Genomic DNA, 27,344 nt, shown 5'->3' with positions numbered 1-27,344 from the left:
TTGGAATCTCTTTTGGGGTAGAAGTGACCTGTACACGAAGGACGGTTTGCACCTAAATTGGAAGGGGACTAATATACTGGCAGGGAAATTTGCTAGAACTGCTTGGGAGGATTTAAACTAGTAAAGTGGAGTGTCCGGGGGGGGGGGGGGGGGGACCCGGGGAGATAGTGAGGAAAGAGATCGATCTGAGACGGGTACAGTTGAGAACAGAAGTGAGTTAAACAGTCAGGGCAGGCAGGAACAAGGCAGAGAACAAAATAGGACTGATAAATTAAACTGCATTTATTTCAATGCAAGAAGCCTAACAGGGAAGGCAGATGAACTAAGGGCATGGTTAGGGATGTTTGACTGGGATATCATAGCAATTACAGAAACGTCGCTCAGGCATGGACAGGACTGGCAGTTTAATGTTCTCGGATACAAACGCTACAGGAAGGACAGAAAAGGAGGCAAGAGAGGAGGCGGAGTGGCGTTTTTGATAAGGGATAGCATTACAGCTGTACTGGGGGAGGAAATACATCCAGAGAAATTATTTGGGTGGAACTGAGAAGTAAGAAAGGAATAATCACTTTATTGGGATTGCATTATAGACTCTGTAATAGTCAGAGGGAAATTGAGAAACAGATTTGTAAGGAGTTCTCAGTTATCTATAAGAATAGTAGCGTGGTTATGGTAGGGGATTTTAACTTTCCAAACATAGACTGGGATTGCCATAGTGTGAAGGGTTTAGATGGAGAGGTATCTGTTAAGTGTGTACAAGAATATTTTCTGATTCAGTATGTGGATGTACTGACTAGAGAAGGTGCAAAATTTGACTTACTTTTGGGAAGTAAGGCAGGACAGGTGACTGAAGTGTCAGTGGGGGAGCACTTTGGGGCCAGCGACCATAATTCTACTGATTTTAAAATAGTGATGGAAAAAGATAGACTAGATCTAAAAGTTGAAGTTCTAAATTAGAGGAAGACTAATTTTGACAGTATTAGGCAAGAACTTTCAAAAGCTGATTGGGGGCAGATGTTCGCAGGTAAAGGGACAGCTGGAAAATGAGAAGTCTTCAGGAATGAGATAACAAGAATCCAGGGAAAGTATATTCCTGTTAGGGTGAAGGGAAAGGCAGGTAGGTATAGGGAATGCTGGATGACTGAAGAAATTGAGGGTTTGGTTAAGAAAAAGAAGGAAGCATATGTCAGGTATAGACAAGGCTGATCGAGTGAATCCTGAGAAGAGTATAAAGGCAGCAAGAGTATACTTAAGAGTGAAATGGGAAGGGCATAAAGGGGACATGAGATAGATTTGGCAAATAGAGTTAAGGAGAATCCAAAGGGTTTTTACAACTGCATTAAGGACAAAGGGTAACTAGGGAGAGAATAGGGCCCCTCAAAAATCAGCAAGTTGGCCTTTGTGTAGAGCCGCAGGAGATGGGGGAAATACTAAATGAGTATTTTGCATCAGTGTTTACTGTGGAAAAGGATATGGAAGATACAGAATGTAGGGAAATGGGTGGTGTCGTCTTGAAAATTGTCCATAATACAGAGGAGGAAGTGCTGGATGTCTTCAAACACATAAAAGTGGATAAACTCACAGGACCTGATCAGGTGTACCTTAGAACTCTGTGGGAAGCTAGGGAAGTGATTGCTGGGCCCCTTGCTGAGATATTTGCATAATCAATAGTCACAGGTGAGGTGCCGGAAGACTGGAGGCTGGTTAACGTGGTGCCACTGTTTAAGAAGGGTGGTAAGGACAAGCCAGGGAATTATAGACCAGTGAGCCTGACGTCGGTCATGGAAAAGTTGTTGAAGGGAATCCTGAGGGACAGGATGTACATGTATTTGGAAAGGCAAGGACTGATTAGGGATAGTCAACATGGCTTTGCGCATGGGAAATCATGTCTCACAAACTTGATTGAGTTTTTTGAAGAAGTAACAAAGAGGATGATGAGGGCAGAACAGTGGATATGATCTATATGGATTTCAGTAAGGCGTTCGATAAGGTTCCCCATGGGAGACTGGTTAGCAAGGTTAGATCTCATGGAATACAGGGGGAACTAGCCATTTGGATACAGAACTGGCTCAAAGATAGAAGACAGAGGGTGGTGGTGATGGGTTGTTTTTCAGACTGGAGGCCTCTGACCAGTGGAGTGCCACAAGGATCGGTGCTGGGTCCTCTACTTTTCATCATTTATATAAATGATTTGGATGTGAGCTTAAGAGGTATAGTTAGTAAGTTTGCAGATGACACCAAAATTGGAGGTGTCGTGGACAGCGAAGAGAGTTATCTTAGATTACAATAGAATCTTGATCAGATTTACCAATGGGCTGAGAAGTGGCAGATGGAGTTTAATTTAGATAATTGCGAGGTGCTGCATTTTGGGAAAGCAAATCTTAGCAGGACTTAAACACTTAATGCTAAGGTCCTAGGGAGTGTTGCTGAACAAAGAGACCTTGGAGTGCAGGTTCATAGCTACTTGAAAATAGAGTTGCAGACAGATAGGATCATGGTGAAGATGTTTGGTTTGCTTTCCTGTATTGGTCAGAACATTGAGTATAGGAGTTAGGAGGTCTTGTTGCGGCTGTACAGAACATTGGTTAGGCCACTTTTGGAATATTACGTGCAATTCTGGAAGGATGTTTTAGATTAGGTTAGATTAGATTAGATTCTCTGCAGTGTGGAAACAGGCGCTTCAGCCCAACAAGCCCACAGCGTCCATCCGAAGAATAACCCACCCAGACTCATTCCCCTACCTTATATTTACCCCTGACTAATGCACCTAACACTATGGGCAATTTAGCATGGCCAGTTCACCTGACCTGTACATTTTTGGACTGTGGGAGGAAACCAGAGCACCCGGAGGAAACCCACGCAGGCACGGGGAGAATGTGCAAACTCCACACAGACAGTCATCCGAGGCTGGAATCGAACCTGGGTCCCTGGTGCTGTGAGGCAGCAGTACTAACCACTGAGCCACCATGCTGCCCCACCTTGCTGTTATGAAACTTGAAAGGGTTCAGAAAAGATTTACAAGGATGTTGTCAGGGTTGGAGGATTTGAACAATAGGGAGAGGTTGAAAAAGCTGGGGCTGTTTTCCCTTTAGAATTGGAGGCTGAGCGGTGACCTTATAGAGGTTTATAAAATCATGAGGGGCATGGATTGGATAAATAGACAAAGTCTCTTCCCTGGGGTGCGGGAGTCCAGACTTAGAGGGCATAGGTTTATGTGAGAGGGGAAAGATCTAAAACAGACCTAAGGGGCGATTTTTTTCCCACAGAGGGTGATACATGTATGGAATGAGCTGCCAGAGGATGTGGTGGAGGCTTGTATGATTGCAACTTTTAAAAGGCATCTGGCTAGGTATATGAATAGGAAGGGTTTGGAGGGATATGGGCTGGGTTCTGGCAGGTGGGACTAGATTGGGCTGAGATATCTGGTCAGTATGGACGAGTTGGACCAAAGGGTCTGCTTCTGTGCTGTACATCTCTATGACTCTGTCTATAATCTTAGCTTTCTGTATCACATACCATCATCAGTTAAAAGATCAAACAAGTGGCATTCTTTCATGTTTCTGAATGAAGGTTATAAAATGCAGCAGGCGATTCTATGGGGTGTGGAGACTGGGGTTGGGTGGGGCAGGATGTGACAGTGTATGGATAACTTCTGGCATGGCATTGATGAGTTTTGTAATATAACATTTAGGGAACTGAGAGAATGGATGATGCCTTACCCAGAAATAGAATTTGCCAGGCTGCCATTATGCAATTACGTGAAAATTTCCTTCGCTTAACATTTCTTGTTAAACCATAATTGGACTCTTTCAGAATGCTCCCAATTTAGCTTGGAACTGAGAAAACATTCACAATTACAGTTAAATACCACAGGGTACAGTTCAAGCTTTTCTATTCAGCACTGCTATTCCTGGTCGTGTTAAATAGTGGTTTCCATAAAGCAGGCCATATCTCTTATAAACTGGAACCTGCATCTTTGTTCTGCTCTTTGTCTGGACAAGTGAACACTGCTTTAACAATTAATCCCAACCTATATTGTTAAGTGGGAAGAATATCTGTCTTGTACATGACATTGTCCTGTCACCTCAAAAGACAGAAAGTAACACAACCATAGCCATTCGAGCAGCTAGAACGTCTTGACTTGATACAGTATAGTGAGTTGAAAATTGCATTGTGTGCTTTGTCTGTTTAGGATGACCTTACCCACACGTACCAGGAGAGGGAGTCCAGAGGATGAATAAAGGAGTTCGAAAAAAATAATACTGATTCCAAATGCTTCTTCCTGAACCTTGCTGTTTCTCCTCCAGGACTTCACAAAGCTGATGGAAAGGGTGAAAATATGAAGTATTTCTTTCAGGAATGCAACCTTTGGAGGGTAGTGCACAGATACGTGCAGATCTCACAAAAGTATTTTAAATCAAAAATAAAGTTAACCTTGGATCTTTACAGAGAAGCTTTACTTTTAAAAGACATGAACCTGGATTCTTGTTCACACAGCACTGCTGCATTTCACATCAGGTTGATGTGCCTATGCCCAGTCTACCATGTTTTGATGTGTATTTGGAGCCCTCATTTGTATTCTCATGTTGGGCAAAGTAGCAGCAACTCTCCAAAAGCTCAACGGTAAGTTTAATGATCACAGATGGCAAAAGGACAAAATTTTACTTCTCCACTCTGGTAGGTGAAGAATAAGAAGATACTCATTCATGGGAAGTGGGCTTTGTATTTATTTCCCATCTCTAGATGCCCTTGAGAAAATGGTGGTGAGTTGCTTTCTTGAACCACTGCAATCTATTTGGTTTAGGTACACCCACAATGCTGTTAGGGAGGGGGTTCCAAGACTTTGACTCAACAACAGTGATATAATAAGAAGTCAGGATAGTAAGTGACTTGAAGAGGAATTTGCAAGTGGTGGTGTTCCCATGTATCTGCTGCCCTTGTCTTTCTAGATGGTAGTGGCCCAGGCTTTTGAAGGTGTTGTATAAGGAGCTTTGGTGAATTACTATTGTATGTATTGTGGATGGTAGATGCTGTTGCTAATGAACATTGGTGGTGGAAGTACTGAATGTTTATGGATGTGGTGCCAATCAAGTGGGCTGTTTTGTCCTGGATAATGTTAGCACCTTGTTGGAGCTGCACTCATGCAGGAAAATTGGGAGTATTCCATTAAACTCCTGACTTGTGCCTTATTGATGGTGGACAGGCTATTGGGAGTCCAGAGGTAAACTACCTGCAGCAGGATTCTGAACCTCTGACCCGATCTTATAGCCACAGTACTTGTGTGGCACGTCCACTTCAGTTTCTGTTCAAAGGTGACTCCCAGGATATTGATAGTAGAAGATTCAGCAGTGATAATGCTATTAAATATCAGAGGATGATGGTAAAATTCCCTCATGTTGGAGATGATTATTGACTGGAGCTTGTGTGAGATGAATCTCACTTGCCACTTGTCAACCCAAACCTGAATATTGTCTGGGTCTTGCTGCATTTGAACATGGACTGCTTCAGTATCGAGGAGTCATGAATGCTGTTGAACATTTTGCAGTCATCAATGAACATCTCAACTCCTGACCTTTGGATGGAGGAAAGATCAGTGATGAAGGAGCTGAAGTCCTGCAGAGATTGCCTCGAGCTGAAATAACTGCTCTCCAACAATTACAGCCATCTCCGGATTGTCAGGTATGACTCTGACCAGCGAAGAGTTTTCCACATAACTCCTGTTGACTCCAGTTTTGTTAGGTGTCCTTGATGCCACACTTGGTCACTTGCTACCTCCATGAGCTGTCATTCTCACCTCACCTGTGGAATTCAGCTCTTTGTCCATGTTTGAACCAAAGTTATAATGCAGTCAGAAGCTGAGTGGACCTGGTGGAACCCAAACTGGGCATCACTGAGCAGGTTATTGCTGAGCAGATGCTGCTTGATAGCGCAGGTAGCACTTCCATCACTTTACTGATGGTCAAGAGAATACTAATGGGTTGGTGATTGGCTGGGTTAGATTTTCCCTGCTTTTTGTGTACAGGACAAACCTGGACAAGTTTTCACATGGTTGATTGGATGCCAATGTTGTAACAGCTTTAGCTAGAGGTGCAGCAAGTTCTGGCCACACGTCTTCAGTACTATTGTCAGAATGTTGTCACGGCTCATTGCATTTGCATTTTCCCAGTGCTTTCAATTTTTCTTGACATCATACGGGGTGAAATTGGCTGAGCTGCCCTCTGAGCCAAGCTGCTTCAGTAATAGCAACATCAGCGGCATCTATTCCAAGGTGAAAAATATGTAAAATTGTCCAGGTATACTATACACATAAACAGGAACACGTCCAAACCAGCCAATTAATGGCCTAAGATTCTGCTGAGGCAGAGACAATAAACTAAACAATAAACTGATAGAGGGTGGTGTCATCAGTGTGATCAAATAGCACTTGCCAAACAGTAACACCTGCCTAAGACAAAAATGACAATAACTCAGCAAAAAAAAGTACTAACAACCCATTTCATGGCCAGGGAATACACAGTACACACAAGCAATATCTTCTGACATTTTATGCAAGAACCAAATGATACAACCTATCAGTATTGAATGCAATTTCGGCAGCTCACGAAATGTGACTTAGCTGTTAAACATGTTGAGCGGGAAATCACAACACAAATAATCAAAATTTTGTCTATAGCCAACTGACAGCTCTTGAGAAAGACAAAAAGCTGTCAGGACTGCTGGATTTGGAAAGATAGTTATCACTTTCAGATTCCAGAGCCACTGAAGTTGAGGGCAGTAACTACTAAATTCCAAAGTTAAAATCACACAACTCCAGGTTATAGTCCAACAGGTTTATTTGGAATTGAAAAGTGCAGCACTGGAAAAGCACAGCAAGTCAGGCAGCATCCGAGGAGCAGGAGAGTCAATGTTTTAGACATAAGCCCTTCATTCTTGCTCCTCGGATGCTGTCTGACTGGCTATGCTTTACCAGTGCCACACTTTTCGACTCTGATCTCCAGCTTCTGTAGTCCTCACTTTCTCCTGGGTTTATTTGGAAGTACAAGCTTTTGGAGTGTCACTCCTTTGTCAGGTAGCAGTGCTCTGAAAGCTCATGCTTCCATGGACTATAACCTGGTGTTGTATGATTTTTAACTTTGTCCACCCCAGTCCAACACTGACACCCCCACATCATGGCTACTAAATTCCAAGCTCACTTCAAAATTCATTGTTCATGTGCCAGGCAATAACAGTAGTCTTTCAAACAGAGTTCTGACTTGTTGAAAGCACGATTTTATGGTAATTGCTAAAATGCTGATCTGCTGGGAAACTTAATGTAAAATTAGTGGAAAACCCAAACACTTCGCATGTATTTGTTGGTCATCAGCAAAATCAACTGTGAAATAACAACACCAGCAGAGATGTATGGCACATGTGAGTAACAACAAAAGAGGGAGAGAATGTGCAAGCAGATGACTTTGAAAATACATTTGTACCCTCTTTCAGAAATAGCAACCACATCAGTCACTATTGTCTGTTTGGAAGTAAATGCTCTCTTAGGTGCAGGAGCATCTGGCAGCATCATGTGGAGCAAAATGTTTAATACATTTTGCAGCAAATCAGAGAAAAAGAAATGTTTTCCTTACAACAAACCACAGAAGGTTCTTGAGAACTTGGAGTTTCAGTCTTATTCAATGACACTGAATTGAAGGCTGTATTCTAGAGAATGTGCCACTTATCAGTTTCCACACAACAACAAAACTGCATGTGATTACAGTTATGCATAAGAATCTTACTCATCTCAATAGCATTCTTGATAGCTTCATTGAAATCGGCAAACAGAAAGGAGTTACGTGCAAGCAGTTTCAGGTCTTAATGTGCCTGAGTTATGCATCAATGGTGAGGAAGAGATTTTCATGTTCGAACTTTAGTGCTTACTGTGAAAATATTGAAAGCTGGGGATGAACCTTCATCTTGGCTGTCACTCATACAAATCATCAAGTAACCCAAGAAGGAGAAACAGGTTAGAATCCGTCGTGATAATCCGATCACCAAGCAATGCCATACAATGAGAAAGACACTTGACCCTGATAGAGGAAGTGAATAGTGCTGAACACTTCACTAAACTTGGTCTCGGTGAACATTACCATCAAATTGAGCTTACAGAAAAATAGAGATATCGTTTAGCGTTCTCCACTCATGGTGGAGAATGCTCTTATACTTCAAGGTCTTAAAGGCATGTTGAACATCAATACTAATATTCAAGCCTGTGATCATACTGAAAATGAACTTCAGCTACACACTACATGCATCTACATGCACTACATGCACAATATCTCATAGAATATTACCTAGCCTGAACAAAGGCAAGTTCAATAAAATAAAGATTTCGATCCTGTGGGCACATATTTGTCTGTCTGTCCATCCATCCATCCATCCATCCATCATTGTAGTAGTAAGCTGATTGCTCATGCCTGTTAAAAAAATGTGATTCATAAACTGTGAGAGAAACACTCTCATTTACATGTTATATCTTCTGCTTTTATCTCTGCTAGTATGACGTGACTTTGAAATAATTTTTGATTAATGACACTAATAAAGTTGTTTAATAATCCTCACAGCAAATCTCCAGCTCAAATTAAATGTTGGATACTTAAGGTACTGCAGGAGTACAAGTATTAGTCAGGCAAGCTCGGTCCTGAGGTCTATCTTTTGTGGCACCTATTCCTTATAGTCAATTCAAGTCATGAAGAGAAATATTACTGATCAACATCTCAACAGTATAAGTCTAAAAAGGTGCCAAAATTACTAAACTAGCGGATGCCAAGTAGCAAAAAAGCAAGATGAGCTGATACAAATACGTATGACGGCCGTGGAGTCATAAAACTGGAAAGAAAGGATCAGTAGAGGTTCTATGAATCAAATCATTCATGCACTACAAGGTCTTCGCAATATTTGAAATATGCTCACTATTTCAACCATGTCTGACCTCATGTTGTGCAGGAACTGTATTGTCATTCTATACTCATCTGTTGTAGATACAACTCGTGATGAACATAAGGGAATTGTCAAAACCAAGCAACTCCTTCAGGAAAAGCTATGAGTCCCAGGAATTGACCACATAGTAAAGCAGAAAATCAATACGTTTTGCAGTGTCAAGCAACCACAATGTCAAATCTTCACGATTCTCTCATGATGTCTGAATAACCTCCAGGGTCATGGATTGAAGTCAGCATTGAGTTTGCAGATTTGCACAGCATTGAACACCACTTGTTGTCACTGACGGCTAATGCCAATTCCTAGTCGTAGAAATAGTTATATTTCAAGGAAAGCAGTCATCTCAAAGTATGACTAGATTTTTGTTATATTTAGATTCTTCAAATGGTGGTAAGTGACAATGTATTTTCATTCAACAATGATGAGTTCAGTAACCATGCAAACTATCTAGTTTCTTTCATCAATGACCAAGAGCTGATGGAAAAGTCAAAGGAATTAAATGTACATTGAGAAACATAATTTATGGTTACAGCTGAGAGCTAGTCATGGAAGCAAGCATTGTCTCACTTGCTTGCCAATTACAGCATGACTCCTCACTCATCTACTGTAGAGCCTCCAGCTATATGCATTCATGCACATCCTGTATGCTCATACGTTTTTGAATTGCTTTGTGGAGCTAATAATCATGTGTATTAAAAACAGCCATTTCGAGTCTTGGGCACAATAACTTTATTCAATTATATACTGGAGACTTATTGTTTAAAATAAAATCCACCAGTGCCCCTTTCAGAAACAGTCAGCATGACAGTTTACAGTCTTAACACTCTTATTTCATGACAATATTTTGCAGTTTGCTTGTCATTGAATATCTTAGCATTTACATCACAGCCTTATCAATGAACACGGCTATATCGCAGATGTCACTTTTCATGTTCTCATTAACCAAGTGAAGCATTGTTATCACTGTGGCTTTACATTCTCTCTTGACTGCTTCCTTATCTCTTTAATGGAGTTACTCTGCTGTGTGATGGTAATTAAGTTTAACAACTTCCATTCTTAACTAGGCTCCCACAGACGAAAAAAATCAAAAGAACTCTGGATGCTAGAAATCTGAAACAAAAACCGATATTGCTGGAATATCTCAGGAAGTCTGGCAGCATCTGTGGGAAGAAATCAGAGCTAAAAATTTGGGTGCAGTGACTGTTGTTTCCAGCAATTTCCGATTGTGTTTTAGGTTCCCACAGAAGTGGCTACAAATCTCAGCATACCTATGTTTCCCACCATACTTAGAAAAGATGTTCATAGCTACATCTGTCTATTCCCCACCATAAGTGTGCATTTAACCATCGATCTTAATCAATTTTATCCCTTCAACTAACATTTATGTGAATGTGATTGTGAACTGAAGTACTGAATAAAAGTAAATACAGAGCAAAACATGAAATTCTGAACTACATCAGTGAAACCAAGAAATAAGGTGCTTGATAATGCAATACTAATACTGGGAAGCAAACATGAGGTGACATCCAGCTATTTTTTGTGATCAACGCAAAAGGACCAATGATCACTGCTAAGTACAATTTGTAAACCATCATTCTTCAAAGCACTAAATACACTTTTTCATCAGCATTGAGTCCGATATTGACATTAAATGACAAATGTGAGTTAAATGACACCAAACCTGAGGTTAGATGATATCCACTCATGAGAGAAAAAGGTCCAACATACTTAAGTGTTTATTTTACAAAGTGAATGATTTTCAGTTAGATTAGATTAGATTCCCTACAATGTGGAAACAGGCCCTTCGGCCCAACAAATCCACACTGACCCTCTGAAGGGTAACCCATCCAGATCTGTTCCCCTTTGACAAATGCACCTAACACTATGGGCAATTTTAAATGACCAATTCACCTGACCTGCACATCTTTGGACTGTGGGACGAAACCAGAGTTTCTGGAGGAAATCCACACAGACATGGAGAGAATGTGCAAAGTCGCCCAAGGCTGGAATCAAACCTGGGATGCTGGTGCTGTGAGGCAGCAGTGCTAACCACTGAGCCATTGTGCCACCCCTTTGGTAAACAATTTTTTAAAATTTCATAGTAAATGACTATGAGCATTGCTAAATTAATAGAAAAGTTATTATGAAACTTTATGTTCTTGTTTGCTTAAGTTTATTGCTTAGACTTTAGGAAACAAACTATTGAAACATGCTATGTTTCACTGAAAAACTGGAATAACAAAGCTTATTGAAAACTACATTGTACATTTTGTTCACTTCAGGCTATTACATGCACATGTACCAGCAGAGGGAGTCTAGATGGCGAATAAAGTAGTCCACCTTTAAGACATGTACAATTCTGATTCTGAATGCACTTACTAAATCTACTGTTTTCGCTCAAGGATTTCATCAGGAAATTGATGTACAATCAACTCAATTTTCCCCCAGTTGACAATATAGATTGGTGTTAATCATTAAAGCTGTAAATTCTAACTTACTTAATGAGGAGAATAAAGGTACAAATCTTACATTTTTAATACATTTGGCCTGCTAATTGAAACTGCTATCTAACATGAATTCTAATATCAGTGTTGTTAAGAAAAATCCTGGCATTAGGAAGTACTTGGAGGTAGAAATCTGCTGGCTGATGGCAGGAGAGGGAGGCTTAGGATTCAGCAGCCTTGGGAGATTAGTGTAGAAGTTGTGAAGTACTTTAGGGTATGGATGTGAGTTTGTGAGGGTGGGTGTGGGTGGGAGCATGAACGTCTTGTTGAGAGTGGTCTTAAGTCGTGCCAATATAAGACAATAAAATGAACAATGAATGGTAATGAGCACTTAATAATCTTTTAAATGTGAACCTTGTCTGCATTAGAAGTTTTGAGAGTTCAATCATCTAGTTGCATTGAAAAAGTAACTGACACAGTTACAGGATGAGCACAAACTCTCTCTTTATGATATATGTTTAAGAATTCTTTTATCTTCATATACTCAGAATCTACAAATATGGTTGATAACTTCCCTCAATGTTCAAGGATTATATCTCCAATCAGAGCTTAGATTTTGTGACAGCCTGGTGGCTTCATGGAAAATTTTATTGCAAATAAAAAATGCAAAACTCAATGGGTAAATTTAACCACATTATAACTTTTTGATTTTTTTTCATCAAAAATCTTATTTTGAGGACAGAATTTTCCACAACAGAGTAGACTAGATGAAACTTTTCAAAAACCAAAATAATTTGATTGCTTTTAGTGATATGTTTCTAAATTAGCTGTTCAGAATTCATAAGACATCAGCCATTTTGTCATTGACAATTTTGTAATAACTTTTCTGCTCTTTCATCTGCATTGTTCTTCCAACTTCTGTTCTCATATGATTTTGTTTTACTTTGAGCCCCAATCAACAAAGTGAATTTGTTGAGAATTTAGCTGTGAAAGAGTTGCAGAATGCAAGTTACACTTACAGCGAGCCTAACTTATAAATACCTCTGTCATAACATTTAATATATTATCTGTACATCTCTTTTTGGTGTCATTTATGGTAAATTTTCTGTATCTTTGATCTTTGCTACTCTTCATTTTGTCTCTTTGATTTTGTTTTGAGCTTGACCTTGCTCTCTGTTCTTTAATCTATTTGTATGATCTTTCAAAAGACAGCTTTTGTTACATGGCTGCAATTGGAAAAGACCCACCCCCCCACCTCCCCTCCGTGGTTGAAATGGAGTCTGCACCCAAAACATTGCTTGTTCCTTAAAGAACCTGGAATCTGATTGATTGAACTAGTTTTCCAAGGAAGAGAATAATGATGCCACAACTTTAAAATCACATTCTATGCATTTCCAAAATAAAGCAGATTACTGTAAATGCACATCTCGCCATTCAACATATGTAAAGAAAACAAACAGTATATCACTCTGCCTCAGAACTGGAAACTAAAGAATTGGAGAAAGGGGAGAAGACCACTGATACTGCAGTTACAGAGGGGATGATAAAGGGTCCAGAGATCCACAGTTATTTACAATATAACGGCAAAAGCCCATCAGGTTGTAGAAGGTACCACTTTGTGAAGCATCGAAAAGCATTAGATGAAAAGTATGTGAATCCATAGGTACAATGGTGAAACATGGGTGAGATGCCTTTTGTTGCTGCTGCTCCATCCAGAATGAATTGGATAAGTATTAAGGAATGGTGACCCTCTTCATGCAGAGGGTGGTGCATGTATAGAATGAGCTGCCAGAGGAAGTGGTGGAGCCTTTTACAATTTAAATGGCGTCTGGATGGGTATATGAAAAGGAAAGTTTAGAGGGATATGGACCAAATGCTGGCAAAAGGGACTCGATTAATTTAGGATATCTGGTCAGCATGGATGATTTGACTGAAGGGTCTGTTTCTGTGCTCTACAGCTCTATGACTGTAAGTTGGTCCTAGGTTAAAGTTAGTCTGAGATTATCAATGCTTATTGCAGTTATACAACTGACCCACTTCATTTTTATTTCCCCTCCTCTCCAAACGAAGAACATTTTAGCTTAATGTCACAGCCAAACTGTTGTGGGTGGGGTTACCTGATCCACTGCAGACTGAGGCTTGGGCTTGGGATCTTCATTTACCTTCATCATTATTTGCACCGGAGGTTTCTCCCTGTTCATGGAGCATATTTTTTAGACTCAACTGAGATTTGATTGAAGTTCTTGGCCATTTGCACTGTCCCTGATCAAACAAAGCAAACTTTGTTGTCTAACTGGGAGAAAAAAAAGTCATCTTGCTGTACAGAGAGAACAAGTTAGTAGATAGGTGAGTTTGAAATCCTACATGAATAAATAAAAATGTGAAAGTCAAATGGGAGAGGAACTCTTCTCTTTCTGCTTCTTTTGCCAATGGAATAGATCTCTGAAACTGTGGAGCTACAGGGCATGAGTTGACAACAATGATGCTACTCTTTCTAATTAATATTTACAAGCTTTCGAGAACAGTGCCCTTTGCCTTTAGTTAAATATTTCAATGTGTAACTTATAGATAGTTCAGAGTAGTGGGGCTATGAATGCTGTAAATTTGATTTCAGAAATATTCTACTCTAAGAGGGAATCCTTGTCAATTAAAAATATTTCAACTGGATTCTGTATTTAATAACATATGTGTCAAATCCCAAATTGCTTACCTCAGCTTATGGATAAATTAAATCAAATTTCACATGCAGCTAAAGATATTATACACACTCAAAGTGTAATATAAAGACTTCAATTCACTTTAAACATTTAGCATCAAATGTATAATGAAATATACAGGCAATATAATGAAATAATTGATCTGCCAATCTACTAAGTAAAATTTAGATCTGCTGTAATGACCTGACCAAGATTTTCTATAGAATTTGTCTTCCCGTTGATTCTCCTGAATTGACATTCTTGACTACTTTTCTCATCTGTGATTGTTTGAAAACAGCAGATGAAAATGGAGCCTTTGAAAGCTATAACAATGACAATTGCATCATATAGATTCTTATAAGGGATATACAATTAATTGACACTTTTGGCAAAAGGAAATCTTTGCTCCAGTATTGATTTATTCTCTCTGTAAACTGGAATAGGAAAATCGTTTGCACTGGCAGAACTCCAAGCATCAGTGGAACTGACTCACAAATGGTTGAACTAGTGAAATCATACGTTTATAATAAAATTTCCTTAGCTAGAGGGCATAAACAGCTGTGAAATACATTTAGTAATATGTTGACTGAAGGAAATTAAAGAGTTGGAAGTCAACCTGAAACTGAGAACTCCAATGTAAGGAAGTTGACTTCAGCATGTTCGGAGGGAAAAACAAATGACTGAGTCTGCAGTTATTTTAGACAGAGGCTGGGACAATGTAGACCCTAACCTTAATGAGAGTTGAAAATCAGTGCATTTAGCAGGTCATAGGAATTATGGTTGAACAGGAGGTTTTCTTGATTTTTTTATTTAATCATATTCATTCATTGGATAATTGAACACAAATTACAATTTTTATTATGTCTTTTATTCTACAATTTTTTCATTTTACAGAAAAACAAGAATATATATTCAAATGGCAAACAAAGGAAGCTTCCAATTCATATGCTGTCACATGTTTTGGAGGGTTGAGCTACAGGGAGAGGCTGAATAGGCTGGGGCTGTTTTCCCCAAAGTGTCTGAGGCTGAGGGATGAATTTATAGAGGTTTATAAAATCATGAGTGGCATAGATAGGGTAAATAGACAAAGTTTTTTCCCTGGGGTGGGGGAGCCCAGAACTAGAGGGCATAGGTTTAGGATGAGAGGCAAAAGATATAAAAGGGGCCTAAGGGGCAATGTTTTCATGCAGAAGGTGGTACTTGTATAGATTGAGCTGCCAGAGGAAGCCATAGAGTCATAGAGTCATAGAGATGTACAGCATGGAAACAAACCCTTCGGTCCAACCCATCCACGCCGACCAGATATCCCAACCCAATCTAGTCCCACCTGCCAGCACCCGGCCCATATCCCTCCAAACCCTTCCTATTCATAAGTGATGGTGGCTGGTACGATTATAAAATTTAATAGGTGCCTGATGTAGTTAGATACAGACCAAATGCTGGCAAATGGTACTACACTAATTTAGGATATCTGGTCGGCATTGATGAGTTGGACTGAATGGTCTGTTTCTGTGCTGTACAGCTCTATGACTCTATGACTATAAGTTAGTCCTAGGTTAAAATGAGTCCTAATTTATCAAAGGTCCTTACAGTTATACCACAGACCCACTGTTAAAGACATTTTATCATTGTTTGGACAGAGGTGCCATTCAACTGGAATATGTATGATTTCCTTCATTTCTCATTTGGAATGCTCTTTCCACTTCTGCATTATCTAGTCCGATAAAGAGTTAAAATCAAAATCAACAAGATTAGTTAAGTCAAGTGGCTTTTGAAAACAGACTGCTAGTTTTCAGAAATTAGTGGCACTTTGCTATATTGTTAATTTTAAGTTTTAATCATAAATTGTGGATTTCAGACTTTTTTCCAATGATTTTAGTAGCCCTTGAAGTCAAACAGAAGTCTAGAACTTGTTTTTTTTTCTTGACAGCTTTCAATGAAGAGGGGCTGAGCAGAGGTATATAGGAATGCTTCTAGTGTATATCTGCTGGGAATCTGGACCCATGAAGAATATGGTGAAATAGATATTTATCTGAACAGCAAGGTAAGACATGTGATGATTTTGCTCTTAAATATTATTTAAAATATGTTAAACAGCCATTTAAAGGCATTGCAGTCTTGTAATTTAAAAATAAATCTCTGCCAATGTCGACAGATAGTGGAATACCAGAACTGTTCGCAGACAAGCAAACTGCATATTTTGTAATGATACATTATCAGGGACACCACCCGCGAACCTAGAAAAGCAAAACAAAAAGGTTCATCAACAACTTTAAAAAAACTTGATAAATCCTCAAAAAAAGCCAACTGAAAAATACACCTGACCATATACCTATGATAAATAATACATTGAAAGTGCAGTAGGATATTGACTTGTCGTGACTTAACATACTATGATTTGTATAGTGGAAATATTTGGGGCAAAATGTCAGAATTTTTATTTTATTCTCTGGAGAAAATGGAGGCTGTTGTAGTTATGTATTAGAAAACTCAGGTGCTGAAATTGATTACCAATTTATTTTTTATATCTTGCCAGAGTTGCACATTCTCCAACCACCTATTGGAAGGATGTTGCGAAACTTGAGAGGGTTCAGAAAAGATTTACAAGGATGTTGCCAGGGTTGGAGGATTTGAGCTATAAGGAGAGCTTGAATCGGCCAGGGCTGTTTTCTCTGGAGCGTCAGAAGCTGAGGGGTGACCTTATAGAGGTTTATAAAAACATGAGGGGCATGGTTAGAGTAAATAGACAGGGTCTTTTCCCTGGGGTGGGGTAGAACAGAACTAGAGGGCATAGGTTTAGGGTGAGAGGGGAAAGATATAAAAGAGACCTAAGAGTCAACTTTTTCATGCAGAGAGTGGTGCATGTGTGGAATGGGCTGCCAGAGGAAGTGGTGGAGGCTGGTACAATTGCATCATTTAAAAGGCATCTGGATGGGTATACAACTAGGAAGGGTTTGGAGGGATATGGGCCGGGTGCTGGCAGGTGGGACTAGATTGGGTTGGGATATCTGGTCAGCATGGACGAGTTGGACCGAAGGGTCTGTTTTCATGCTGTACATCTCTATGACTCTATGACTCTGCTACTTCATGTTTGTAATCTTCTCCCCTTTATGCCCAGACAGTTAATTATTCCATTATTCTTTCTGTGTCTTCCTCCTGTCCTCTTCGTTCACAACAGGAATTTACAATCTGAGTTCATGGTGTTTCTTCTCCATCCAGTCTCCGCTCAGTTCGCTCCTCCATTCATATAGTCTACCCCAATTTGTACTCTTTCCATGTCCCCTCTCAAACTCTGCTAAAATTGTTCACATCCTACTCAGTTCATACTAGTGTGTTTCAATTCTTTTCATCAGTGTGTGTGTGGAGGAACACTATGTTTGTCTTCTGTCCTCTGTATTCAAGTTTTTCATCTTCAACATCTGTCCTTTGTCATCAAGCTGACATTTTCCTCACCTTCTCCTCTCTCTTCAGGTTGTGTTGTCAGTATCTCTTCACCCAGAGCTCATGGCAGACTGATATCGTGCAAATCCAAAACAAAATCCAAACAGCTGTTCATGGCTGCATCAAGTTGCAAATCACAGTTGTACCTTTCTCTAGAGTTGCCAACTTACTAGTGTCTACACAGAGTACAAATAACTGGCACTTTAATTTGACAGGGTGTCAGGATTCTCCATTGGTGCAAGATTCATGGACCAGTAAGGCCATGCCTACTTTCAACATCAACAGCTTTATGTGTCTTAAAGGATGAATTACTATGCTCTCAACCTGAGCTTATTTGTCCTAAATCATCATACGAATGAATGCTCACTACTCCCGGGAGCTGTTGTGATGATGTCTTTTTTACTTTTGTTCAACACAGGGGCTTTCTGTTTATCTGGGGATCTGTCTGAATAGTGTATAAGTTGACTGCGATATTTTCATTCATAGCAGACTATTTTGTACAGATCTAGCTCTTGATTCACAGTAGCTATGTTCTGAGATGGACCTACTGCAGGTTACAACTCACATGAAACTGCTTGAATAACACGATCCTCTGTCTTTTCATGTGACATGTCCAGATAGGGACAAAATTGCCAGGCCCATGTAGTGCATGTCTTCATCCATTTTATCTCCATACACAATTATCTCTTGCCTCCACCTCCTGCAAGTGACAAATAACTAGCGACCTGTTGCTGCTTCAGAGAATGATAATTACTTCAAAAATGAATACTTCCTGAGTGAGGAGTGAAGTCCCAGGAGCCCCCAGAATAATTTCCTCTCATCTCCAATGCACTTTATCCACATAATCCCCCTCTTGAAAGATCGTAAAGCATTAGTCTTCAATATCTTCAACTGAAATCTTTTTCCACAATTTGATCCCCTTTGGAAGAAATGAAACTGCCAGATAGCCAGCCACATCCATTGTCTCCTCAGCTACATATGCTGCTTCTAGATCATAGTGTAATACAACTAATGCAATGTATTGAAAAACAAAAATTCAACGCATCACTTCAGTGTACGATACTTTGATATTTTATGATAAATTCTGCGTCCTATGATCCTGCCCCACTGGCTAACTGATGAAGGAGTAGCACTCCAAAAGCTTGTACTTCCAAATAAACCTGTTAGACTATAACCTGGTGTGGTGTGATTTTTAACTTTAAATAAGTGCATTACGCCATCTCTAAATTCTCATTGCTCCAGTGAATACAAACTTATGGCATCAAGCCTACCCTCAGCCATGGGATAATCTTTCTTATTGCCCTTCTTGGCATCTTCACCAGAATATGTCTTTGTTATTTGCTCTTGTGATATTGGCATGCCATTGTTTATTACTCATCCTATGTTGATGTCAGAATGTTAATATACAACTTGGCAAACTGGGACTCCAGACAAATGTAGTCCTAGAATAGAATAGTCATTTATTGTCACTTGTATATTTTACAAAAGAAAAGTGAGAAGTATTTAAGCTGCCATACCACAGCACCTATCACAATAACAGAGGGCATGGCCAAGAAAGAATAAACTAAGACAAAGTCCATCTTAGTTCAATTCATGGCTCCTGGGTTCGGGGAAAGACATTTGGAAAACTAGGTCTGAAGCTGTCAGCAAACTAGGCCACACATGCTTTGATAAGATAGGGTAACAGTTAGCTTGCTCTGAAGGGGAGTAAGGAATCTGTTGGCTTTTTACAGCAAAGGCAGTAGATTCTGAAATAGCACTGGTTTGCCAGCCTGTTATCAGTCATTGTTCTTTGTTGTCTTAAAACATATGCATAAAGTGAAAATTACCTTTGGTTATTATGGAATAGAGTAAAACCCAGCACAAGCATGTGATCCTTATGTATGTGATAACAGCTATGTAAACCAAGTAATTATGTTCTGACGTTTTCGAGAGATTGTTGCATTTAACGCTATGAGGAAAGGACAACTAGTCATTGAAAATTGAGACTATGTTGCCCCCTTGGATAACAATTGAAAATGCATTAACTAGTGAGCTATCTACCACTACTTTTCTGGAATCCAAAGAGAATGCTCTTCTGACTGTTCTGCTTTGATACTCAGCTGCCAAACATGGTTTGGCCATTTTGGCAATGGTTGTCTTGGCCTTTTCCTGCCATTGCTGCTCTGCTACTTTCATTGCAGGGTCTACACTGCTTCATGCCAAGAATCTTGTTAAACTGTCTGACTTTATACTGAACCACTTGACAGCTTGGGTAGAAGTGATTTTTACATTGCACTTATGTTGTGGATTAGAATCGTGCTAACCACGTGCATATCAAACAACGATTTGGAGTCAGTATTTTCTACACTATGTTTGTGATGATTATCAGCCTATTTCTGACTCATACCTTATGCTGTTGCTGCTTCAGGCAATTCTATCACATTCCTGGACAGAAATTCTTGTGACAGATTGAGAGTTCAGGAATCCCACATACAGCATAAAGCAGAATCCTGTGCCCACAACAGTATCAGCGTGAGAGAACCACTGTAGGCGGTGAAGGGGAATGGAGAAGATTCCTGTGGAAAATGAATGAAGTGGGAGCACAATGCTGATATGACTCGGAGTGAATCAGAATGTTACTAGTTTTGAATTTGAGGGAGAAAAGGGCACACAGTGTGCTGTCTGAACATGATAGGAGAGGCTGGGTAATGCCTGTGTAGACTTGCGTGAAGGGGTGGTGGGTTGAGGCGAATGTAAAGTTGAACTGATAAAGGTATGAATCAAATGGCAGAATGAATGAGTGATAAGAGAATGATGGCTAGAATTGAGTGGGCAGTTACTGAGGAGCAGGAGAGTTGAGAGCCACTAGTTGAGGGGGTACTCAGTATTGCTGAGAGGACCAGCTGACAATAGGACTCTGTGCCAGGCAGTCAGAAACTGGATTCATTGGAACTGCTTGGAAGTCTTTCTTGCTGCATTACAGTATCTCTAAGAAGTAGTTACTGTCCTTTCTATCCTTAACTGAGTATCCTCGTTGGTGATAAAGTTAAAAAAATATATAAAAAGATGTTGAGAGTGTGGTGCTGGAAAAGCACAGCAGGTCAGGCAGCATCCGAAGAGCAGGAGAGTCAACATTAAGATGAAGGGCTTTTACCCGAAATGTTGACTCACCTGTTCCTCAGATGTTGCCTGACCTGCTGTGCTTTTCCAGCACCGTACTCTTCACTCTAATCTCCAGCATCTGCAGTCCTCACCTTCTCCATATAAAAAGGTGCACTATATTAAAGAATAGGGACAAGATAAGAAAGGAGAATAGTAATATAGGAAATGAAGATCAGACATTGGCAGAAAGAGAGAAAACCGAGGAATATAACAGAGAACAATATGTTGCAAAAGTAAAAAAAATTGACAAATGAAAAGCACTGTCTGTGAATGTGTGTGGCCATCTATCACAGCACATTAATTAATAATACACCTTATAAAAATGTTGTTCATAGGATGCCAGTGTCACTGACTGGGCCAGCTTTTATTGCTCCTCCCCTGGTGCCTCTGAAAAGGCAGGGTGTGCTGCCCTCTTGAATCGCTGCAGTAGGTTTATTGTGAGTGGTACTGTTAGGGAAGGCAGCCAAGGAATTTTGACCCAGCAACACTGAAGGAACATTAAATATAATCTGACAGTCATTACGGAGACATGGCTTCAGGATGACAAGGATTGGGATTCTGAATATTGAGAGATAAATGACATTCAAGGAGAAATAGAAGCTACATAAATGTGCAGGGATAGCACTGTTAATCAGTGGTAGCATCCATGCGTTAATTAGGGATGACCTTGGTTCAGGCAATCAGGATGTACCAGAATGGAGATGACAAAAAGTGGTGGGAAGAAGTCACTAGTGGGATTGCTCTACAGACTCTCTAACAGTAACCACAATGTAGGATAAAATATAAAAGTGCTGGATGTAGGTTTGCTCGCTGAGCTGGAAGACATTTCGTCTCCGTACTAGACAACATCATCAGTGAGCTTCCGGTTGAGGCTTGTGATATAAAAGTGACAAAGGGATGGGGATAATTATGGGTAACTTTAAAACTGGGAAACAGGAAAACATCAGATTGGTAGCAGGAGCCTGGATGAGGAATGTTTCCAGGATAGTTTCTTAGAATAGTTTTGGAACTGACCTTGAGAACAGGTTCTATTGGACTTGTTACTGTGTAATGTGATAGAATTAATTAATAACCTCAGAGTGAAGGCACCCCGAGGTAGCAGTGATCACAATATCATTGAATATTGCATCTAGTTTGAAAGGAAGAATATTGGTGTTAAGATTAGTATTTTAAACATTAATAAGGGCAACTGTGCAGGCATGAAAGCTGAACCAGCTGATATTTTGAGGAAGTAAGTGACATTGAAGTTGTTCACTGTGAATACAGATTCAGTCAGGTGGAGGAGAGTAATAATGATTGGGACAGGTTGGACCTCTGCTTAAGAAGAAATATTCTTCATAATTATCTTTGTGGGGTTGAAAGTATTCTTTGACTGGTTGCTGGCAGATGCAGCTGATTTGAAACATTTGCTGCTAAAATCCAGGATTTCCTCTGTTGTATTATCATTTTCAGCTGTCACAATACCTAACAAGCATAACCATCCCATCTAATGCTGTTACTGGGCATATTAGATCACAAAGTGAAATCTATCATTATAGATGTTTTAGTTAACTTGGTGGTCATTCACTGAGACACAAGGTCATGGATTTTCTTGAACAATAAAGCAAGATTATTGTGCAAAAGGAAATAATTTAAAATAAGTTTCCATTTATTTGGGTTTTCGAAGCTAAAATTCCAACTCTTAATTATTTAAAACCGAAACCAAACTAAAAGTGTTCAATGTTTACACTCCCTATCTTAAACCCTGCAGTATAAATAATCTATTAATACCCCAGGGCTTTGTGGTCACTTGTTCTATGACATGCACTGAATTAGGTCCATTCCAGAAATAATTCTCAGACCATTTTTTTACCTTTGACAAAAGTGGCCAACACCTACAAACCATTGGTTGAAATCAGGACTCTAACAATGACATTTTATGTGTCGAATCGTATCACTTTCAACTCACAAATTCAACAGTCAATCCTGTGCGCATAAACCAGTAAGCCACATATGTCAGCATCTGAAGAGGTTCTATGCATTTGAATTTGGTTGCTACTGATTTTCATCAACAAAATTCAACATATATTAAAATTGCTGCATTGAAAATGGTAGTATTTATAATGATTAATTGATTGCTACCCACTGCCAACTTTAAAACTATCCGTTACCTAAATACCACCCACATTTAGTCGCCAGCCAGGTTCTAACACATTCTCCCTGATTAATCATAAGATGATCCTAATAATTGAACAAGAAATAATCATACTCCTCCAATTTTTTCATACCTGATGCCAATAAAGTATATGGTTATAGTAGTTAGAGAATGTCCACATATACATTCATAAGTACTACGTAATTGCTAATGCATCATCAACCAATAAGTATGCCAATTTTTGTAATTCATTGGAAGTTAATAAAGTCTTTAATGCCATCATTCCATAGGCTGATTTATACAGTTCCTTTCATTTTTAAGGTCTACATAACACACATTCTCCTCTGTTCTTCAGCCTCCTGAAGGCCTATTAATGGAGGGCCAGTAACTGCCAGGCTGGTGCCTTTCTTTAACCAGTGTGCCAGAAAGCACAGAATGGATTTCTTCCCCCTTCCTGTTGATAAACTAGAGAGCAGAGGGAAGATGTTTTTCCTGATGATATGATTCTAAAGGAGGAGGGACTTAGAATCATAGGAACCCTACAGCATGGAAGTAGGCCATTCAACCCACTGAGTCCACAGTGACCATCTGAGGAGCATTCCACCCAGACCCATGGCCTACCCTATCCCTGGAATTCCCACAGCTAATCCATCTAGCCTGTACATTCCTGGACACCACAGGCACTTTAGCATGGCTAATCCACCTAATCTGCACATTTTTGGACTGTGGGAAGAAACCCACGCAGACGTGGGGAGAATGTGCAAACTCCAAACGGACAGTTGCCTGAGGGTGGAATTGAACCCGGGTCCTTGACACTGTGAGGCAGTAGTGCTAACCACTGAGCCACTGTGCTGACTTGCCCTGTGAAGATTAATGGGTGTGAGCCCAATACATGCCGGGCTAGTGCAAGTCACAGTTAACTGCCTAGCCTTTTCTGCACCATCAGAGAGGTACATTAGTGGGCGAAAAGGTATCATATATACTATGCATTGTCTGAATGGTTTCTCAATGTCCCCGTTAATATTTCAAATGCTGCTTATCAGTTTCCAAATGACCACGAGTTGTTTTTCACTACTCGTGTTTTTATTCTCTCTGCAAGGATGAGGTTCTGTGCAAAATCGATGCTCCTCACTCACTGGCTGCTGCTCGTCTCCATGTTAATGCTTTGCTGTAAGTTGCTGTCTGCCTCCAGCCACCACTCAAGGGGACACTCAGGTAAGCAATGACTCTCACTGGATACTTAGGCTGAGTTTCATGTGACTGCATATCATAAACCAAACAGACATTTGAGAATGCTTTTATTCTTCATTAAATGTCATGTGTACTCAATGGTACTCAATGGTATTGCAGTTTGTATCTGCTGAATGAAAGCAATCAATCTATTTTTCCAGGTTATATTGATTTTTAATTTCTATACTTGTAACATGATGCCTCTGTGGTGTAAAACAAAATGGCTTTTTGATTGAGAAACCGAGATGAAATACCAAGGCTTGTAGAGATGGGAATGCCAAACCTGAATGCAGTTGAAAAGGAGGGATTATTCATGTGGTAGTTAGATGACACAGCGCTCAAGGTTAAGAATTTTGCAAATACTATAGGGAACTGAAGTATGGAATCTTAATAGTGCAATCCTGGGATGAAAGGAAACTTTCCTGGAATCTCCATTTTCAGCTCATTCATTTTGAAACTGCTGATTTGTAAGGAGAGAACAGGTAACATTAGCCCATGTACTGAGTTCTGGTGAGAAATTGGTTTGGTCACCTTTTAGAGTTGTATTGTTCGCGCGCGTGTGTGTATTTTTGCAGCCATCATCAAAAGGACTTTTTAACTTCAGCGACTCTAGACCAGGATAGATTTGAAATGCTGGAACACAAACAAAAAGTGCTGAAGGAACTCAGCAAGTCTGGGAGTATTCATGAAGAGAAAAACAGAGTTCACTTTTCGAGTGCAGTTGAAAAATAGTTATATTTATGCTGACTGGGGGAGGTGGGGGTGTTGGTGGAGGTATCTGAACTGGGAGAAAGTGAGGACTGTAGACGCTGGAGTTCAGTGTCAAAAAGTGTGGTGCTGGAAAAACACAGCAGGTCAGGCAGTATCCAAGGAGTGGGCATAAGCCCCTCATAAGGAATGTGGTGTCTTAACTAGCTGATTGTGCAGACCTCAGGGATACCTGGAGTGGAGGTTATCCGGAGCAGGGCTGTGCCAATTCCGGAGCTCAAGTTGACTATTACCTGGGATTTTGAATTTTTCCATATCCATTCTTGGGTCTGAGGATTGGTACTGCTTAAATGCAAAACTACTTGTATCTAAAAGCACATACAAATTAGTTGCAGGAAAATCTTCACCTCATCTGTCTCAAACAGGAGATCTTACTTATGAACTAAGATCCAAAGTTCTCTCAGAAGGAGAATTATCCTTTCAAGTAATCTCAAGATATTATGTACCTCAATAAAATCACTTCTCATTTTTCTAAACTCCAATAGATACAGGCCCAACCTTTCCATGCAAAACACCACTGTTATTCCAACCAGTTGAGTGAATCTTCTCTGAACTACTTTTAAGTACACCACATACATGTCCAACGGTTGCTTGTTACTGCATAGTTTCATAGTTTCATAGTAATAGAAGCAGGAGTAGGCCACTTGGCCCATCGAGCCTGCTCCACCATTCATTAAGATTATGGCTGATCTACCATCATCTCTGCTCCTTTTAACTGCATTATCTCCATAACCCTTAATTCCCTGACCATGCAAATACCCATCCAAGCTTGTCTTGAATATATTTAATAAAGCTGCTGCTACTGCTTCCATGGGCAGAGAATTCCATAGAATCAATACTCTCTTGGAAAAGCAGTTCCTCCTCATCTCTGTCCTAAATCTACTCCCTCTAATCTTGAGGCCATGTCCCCTGGTTCTAGTCTCACCCACCAGCGGAAATAATTTGCCTGCTTCTATCTTATCTATCCCATTTCATAATTTTATATGTTTCTATAAGATCTCCTCTAATTTTTCTAAGTGAGTATAGTACCGGGCAGTTCAACCTCTCCTCATTGGATAACCGCTCATCTCTGGAGTCAACCTAGTGAACCTCCTCTGCACCACCTTCAAAGCCAGTATATCCTTCCACAAGTAAGGAGACCAGAACTGTGCACAATACTTCAGGTGCGGCTTTACCAACACCTTATACAATTGCAGCAGAATCTCCCTGCTCTTAAATTCAATCCCTCTAGCAACGAGAGGCAATATTCCATTTGCCTTCTTGATTACCTGGTGCATCTGCAAATCAACTTTTGGCAATTCATGTACTTCCTCAAGGAACTTCAGTAAATTGGTTGAACATGATTTTCCTTTCTCAAAACCATGTTGACTGCCTGATTGCATTAGGATTTTCAAATATCCTGTTTTTTAATTTCCTTAATAATAAATCCAACAATTTTGTGGTGGTTTGTAGCTTGGCCTTCACCTCATTTTCTCAAAGTCAAGGTCCCTCAAGCCTGTGCAGATGCAGTTGTCTTGGATTACACTGTTGGTCCCACATTTTCCAGTTGCAAAACATCACCTGCCCTTTTATCTTTACGCAATATTTCCTTTATGAAAGATTTTCCTTTAAACGGTTCATTCTGCTTCTGCTAATTGGAAAGGTTGATGGTAAATGAACCATGCAGTTAAATCAGAATTAAGATGCGGAAATAAACCTGAAATCAGTTATTTATTTGTGAGAAAATAGTTCACTCAAATGCATTGATGTGAATTGATGCTAATATCTAATTAGCTTGCTGTTGAATGTGTATAAACAAAATTTAAATAGTTAAGAAGTTAATCATTTCTGATTTAAGAGTCCCTATACCATCCTTATTATTGTGCCAAGTAGTATGTTCTGTGAGGCTTTAAGAAGCTGTTCAATTTTGACTAAAGGTTTAATCTTTTAATAAAAACATTTGTATGAAAATTCTTTTGGATATCACTGCTAAATTTTCACAGGATTAAGACCTGCAATGGCAAGTTGTCTTGTGAGTACAGCTCAGACAAGCTGGCCTTGTGTCCGCTAGAGTTTAGAAGTATAAGTGGTGACTTATTGAAACATGGAAATGGAAAAGTTGTTTCCTCTTATGGGAGAACCCAGAACTCAGGGTTATTGTTTAAAAATAAGGTGTTTCTTATTCAAAGTAGTATTGAGGAGAGGGCTGCGGAATTTATAGGGGCCTGAATGATATGGGTTATAGCAGGAAATGTGGCAGAATTGCACAAGAGGTTTAGCAAGCCTTATCTTAACATTGGAACCACATCTTTTAACTATGCCAAGATTTCGGGTTGGGATTCTCACTAGGAAGCAGTGAGTTACCTTTGTGGGGGGGGGGGGGGGGGTTTACTTGTTAATAACCTTATTAATTGCAAATCTCACCTCATTAATATGCTGCATTCAATAATGCTAGCTGCCTCAAGCAAACTAGATGTCAACATTTCTGACATTGAAGTCAACTTCAGTTCACTGCTCATTCCAAAGGTCGTTCAT

At 39.8% G+C, this 27,344-nt stretch overlaps 1 protein-coding gene across 5 annotated transcripts in view; it reads left to right on the top strand.

The window, feature by feature from the left end:
* Positions 1–27,344, top strand: part of tafa4b (TAFA chemokine like family member 4b) — a 351,844-nt gene that overhangs the window by 21,113 nt on the left and 303,387 nt on the right. For all 5 annotated transcript variants that reach the window (XM_072582514.1, XM_072582513.1, XM_072582511.1 and 2 more), the window contains exons 2-3: positions 16,044–16,157; positions 23,932–24,047. In XM_072582514.1, coding sequence (XP_072438615.1) covers positions 23,933–24,047 — 115 coding nt within the window. In that variant the 5' untranslated portion in view covers positions 16,044–16,157; position 23,932. The remainder of the gene's footprint in view (positions 1–16,043; positions 16,158–23,931; positions 24,048–27,344) is intronic.

The sequence above is a fragment of the Chiloscyllium punctatum genome, chromosome 12 (assembly GCF_047496795.1).
Source record: "Chiloscyllium punctatum isolate Juve2018m chromosome 12, sChiPun1.3, whole genome shotgun sequence".
In the NCBI taxonomy this organism is placed as follows: domain Eukaryota; kingdom Metazoa; phylum Chordata; class Chondrichthyes; order Orectolobiformes; family Hemiscylliidae; genus Chiloscyllium; species Chiloscyllium punctatum.
This window is presented reverse-complemented; position numbering and strand designations above follow the sequence as displayed.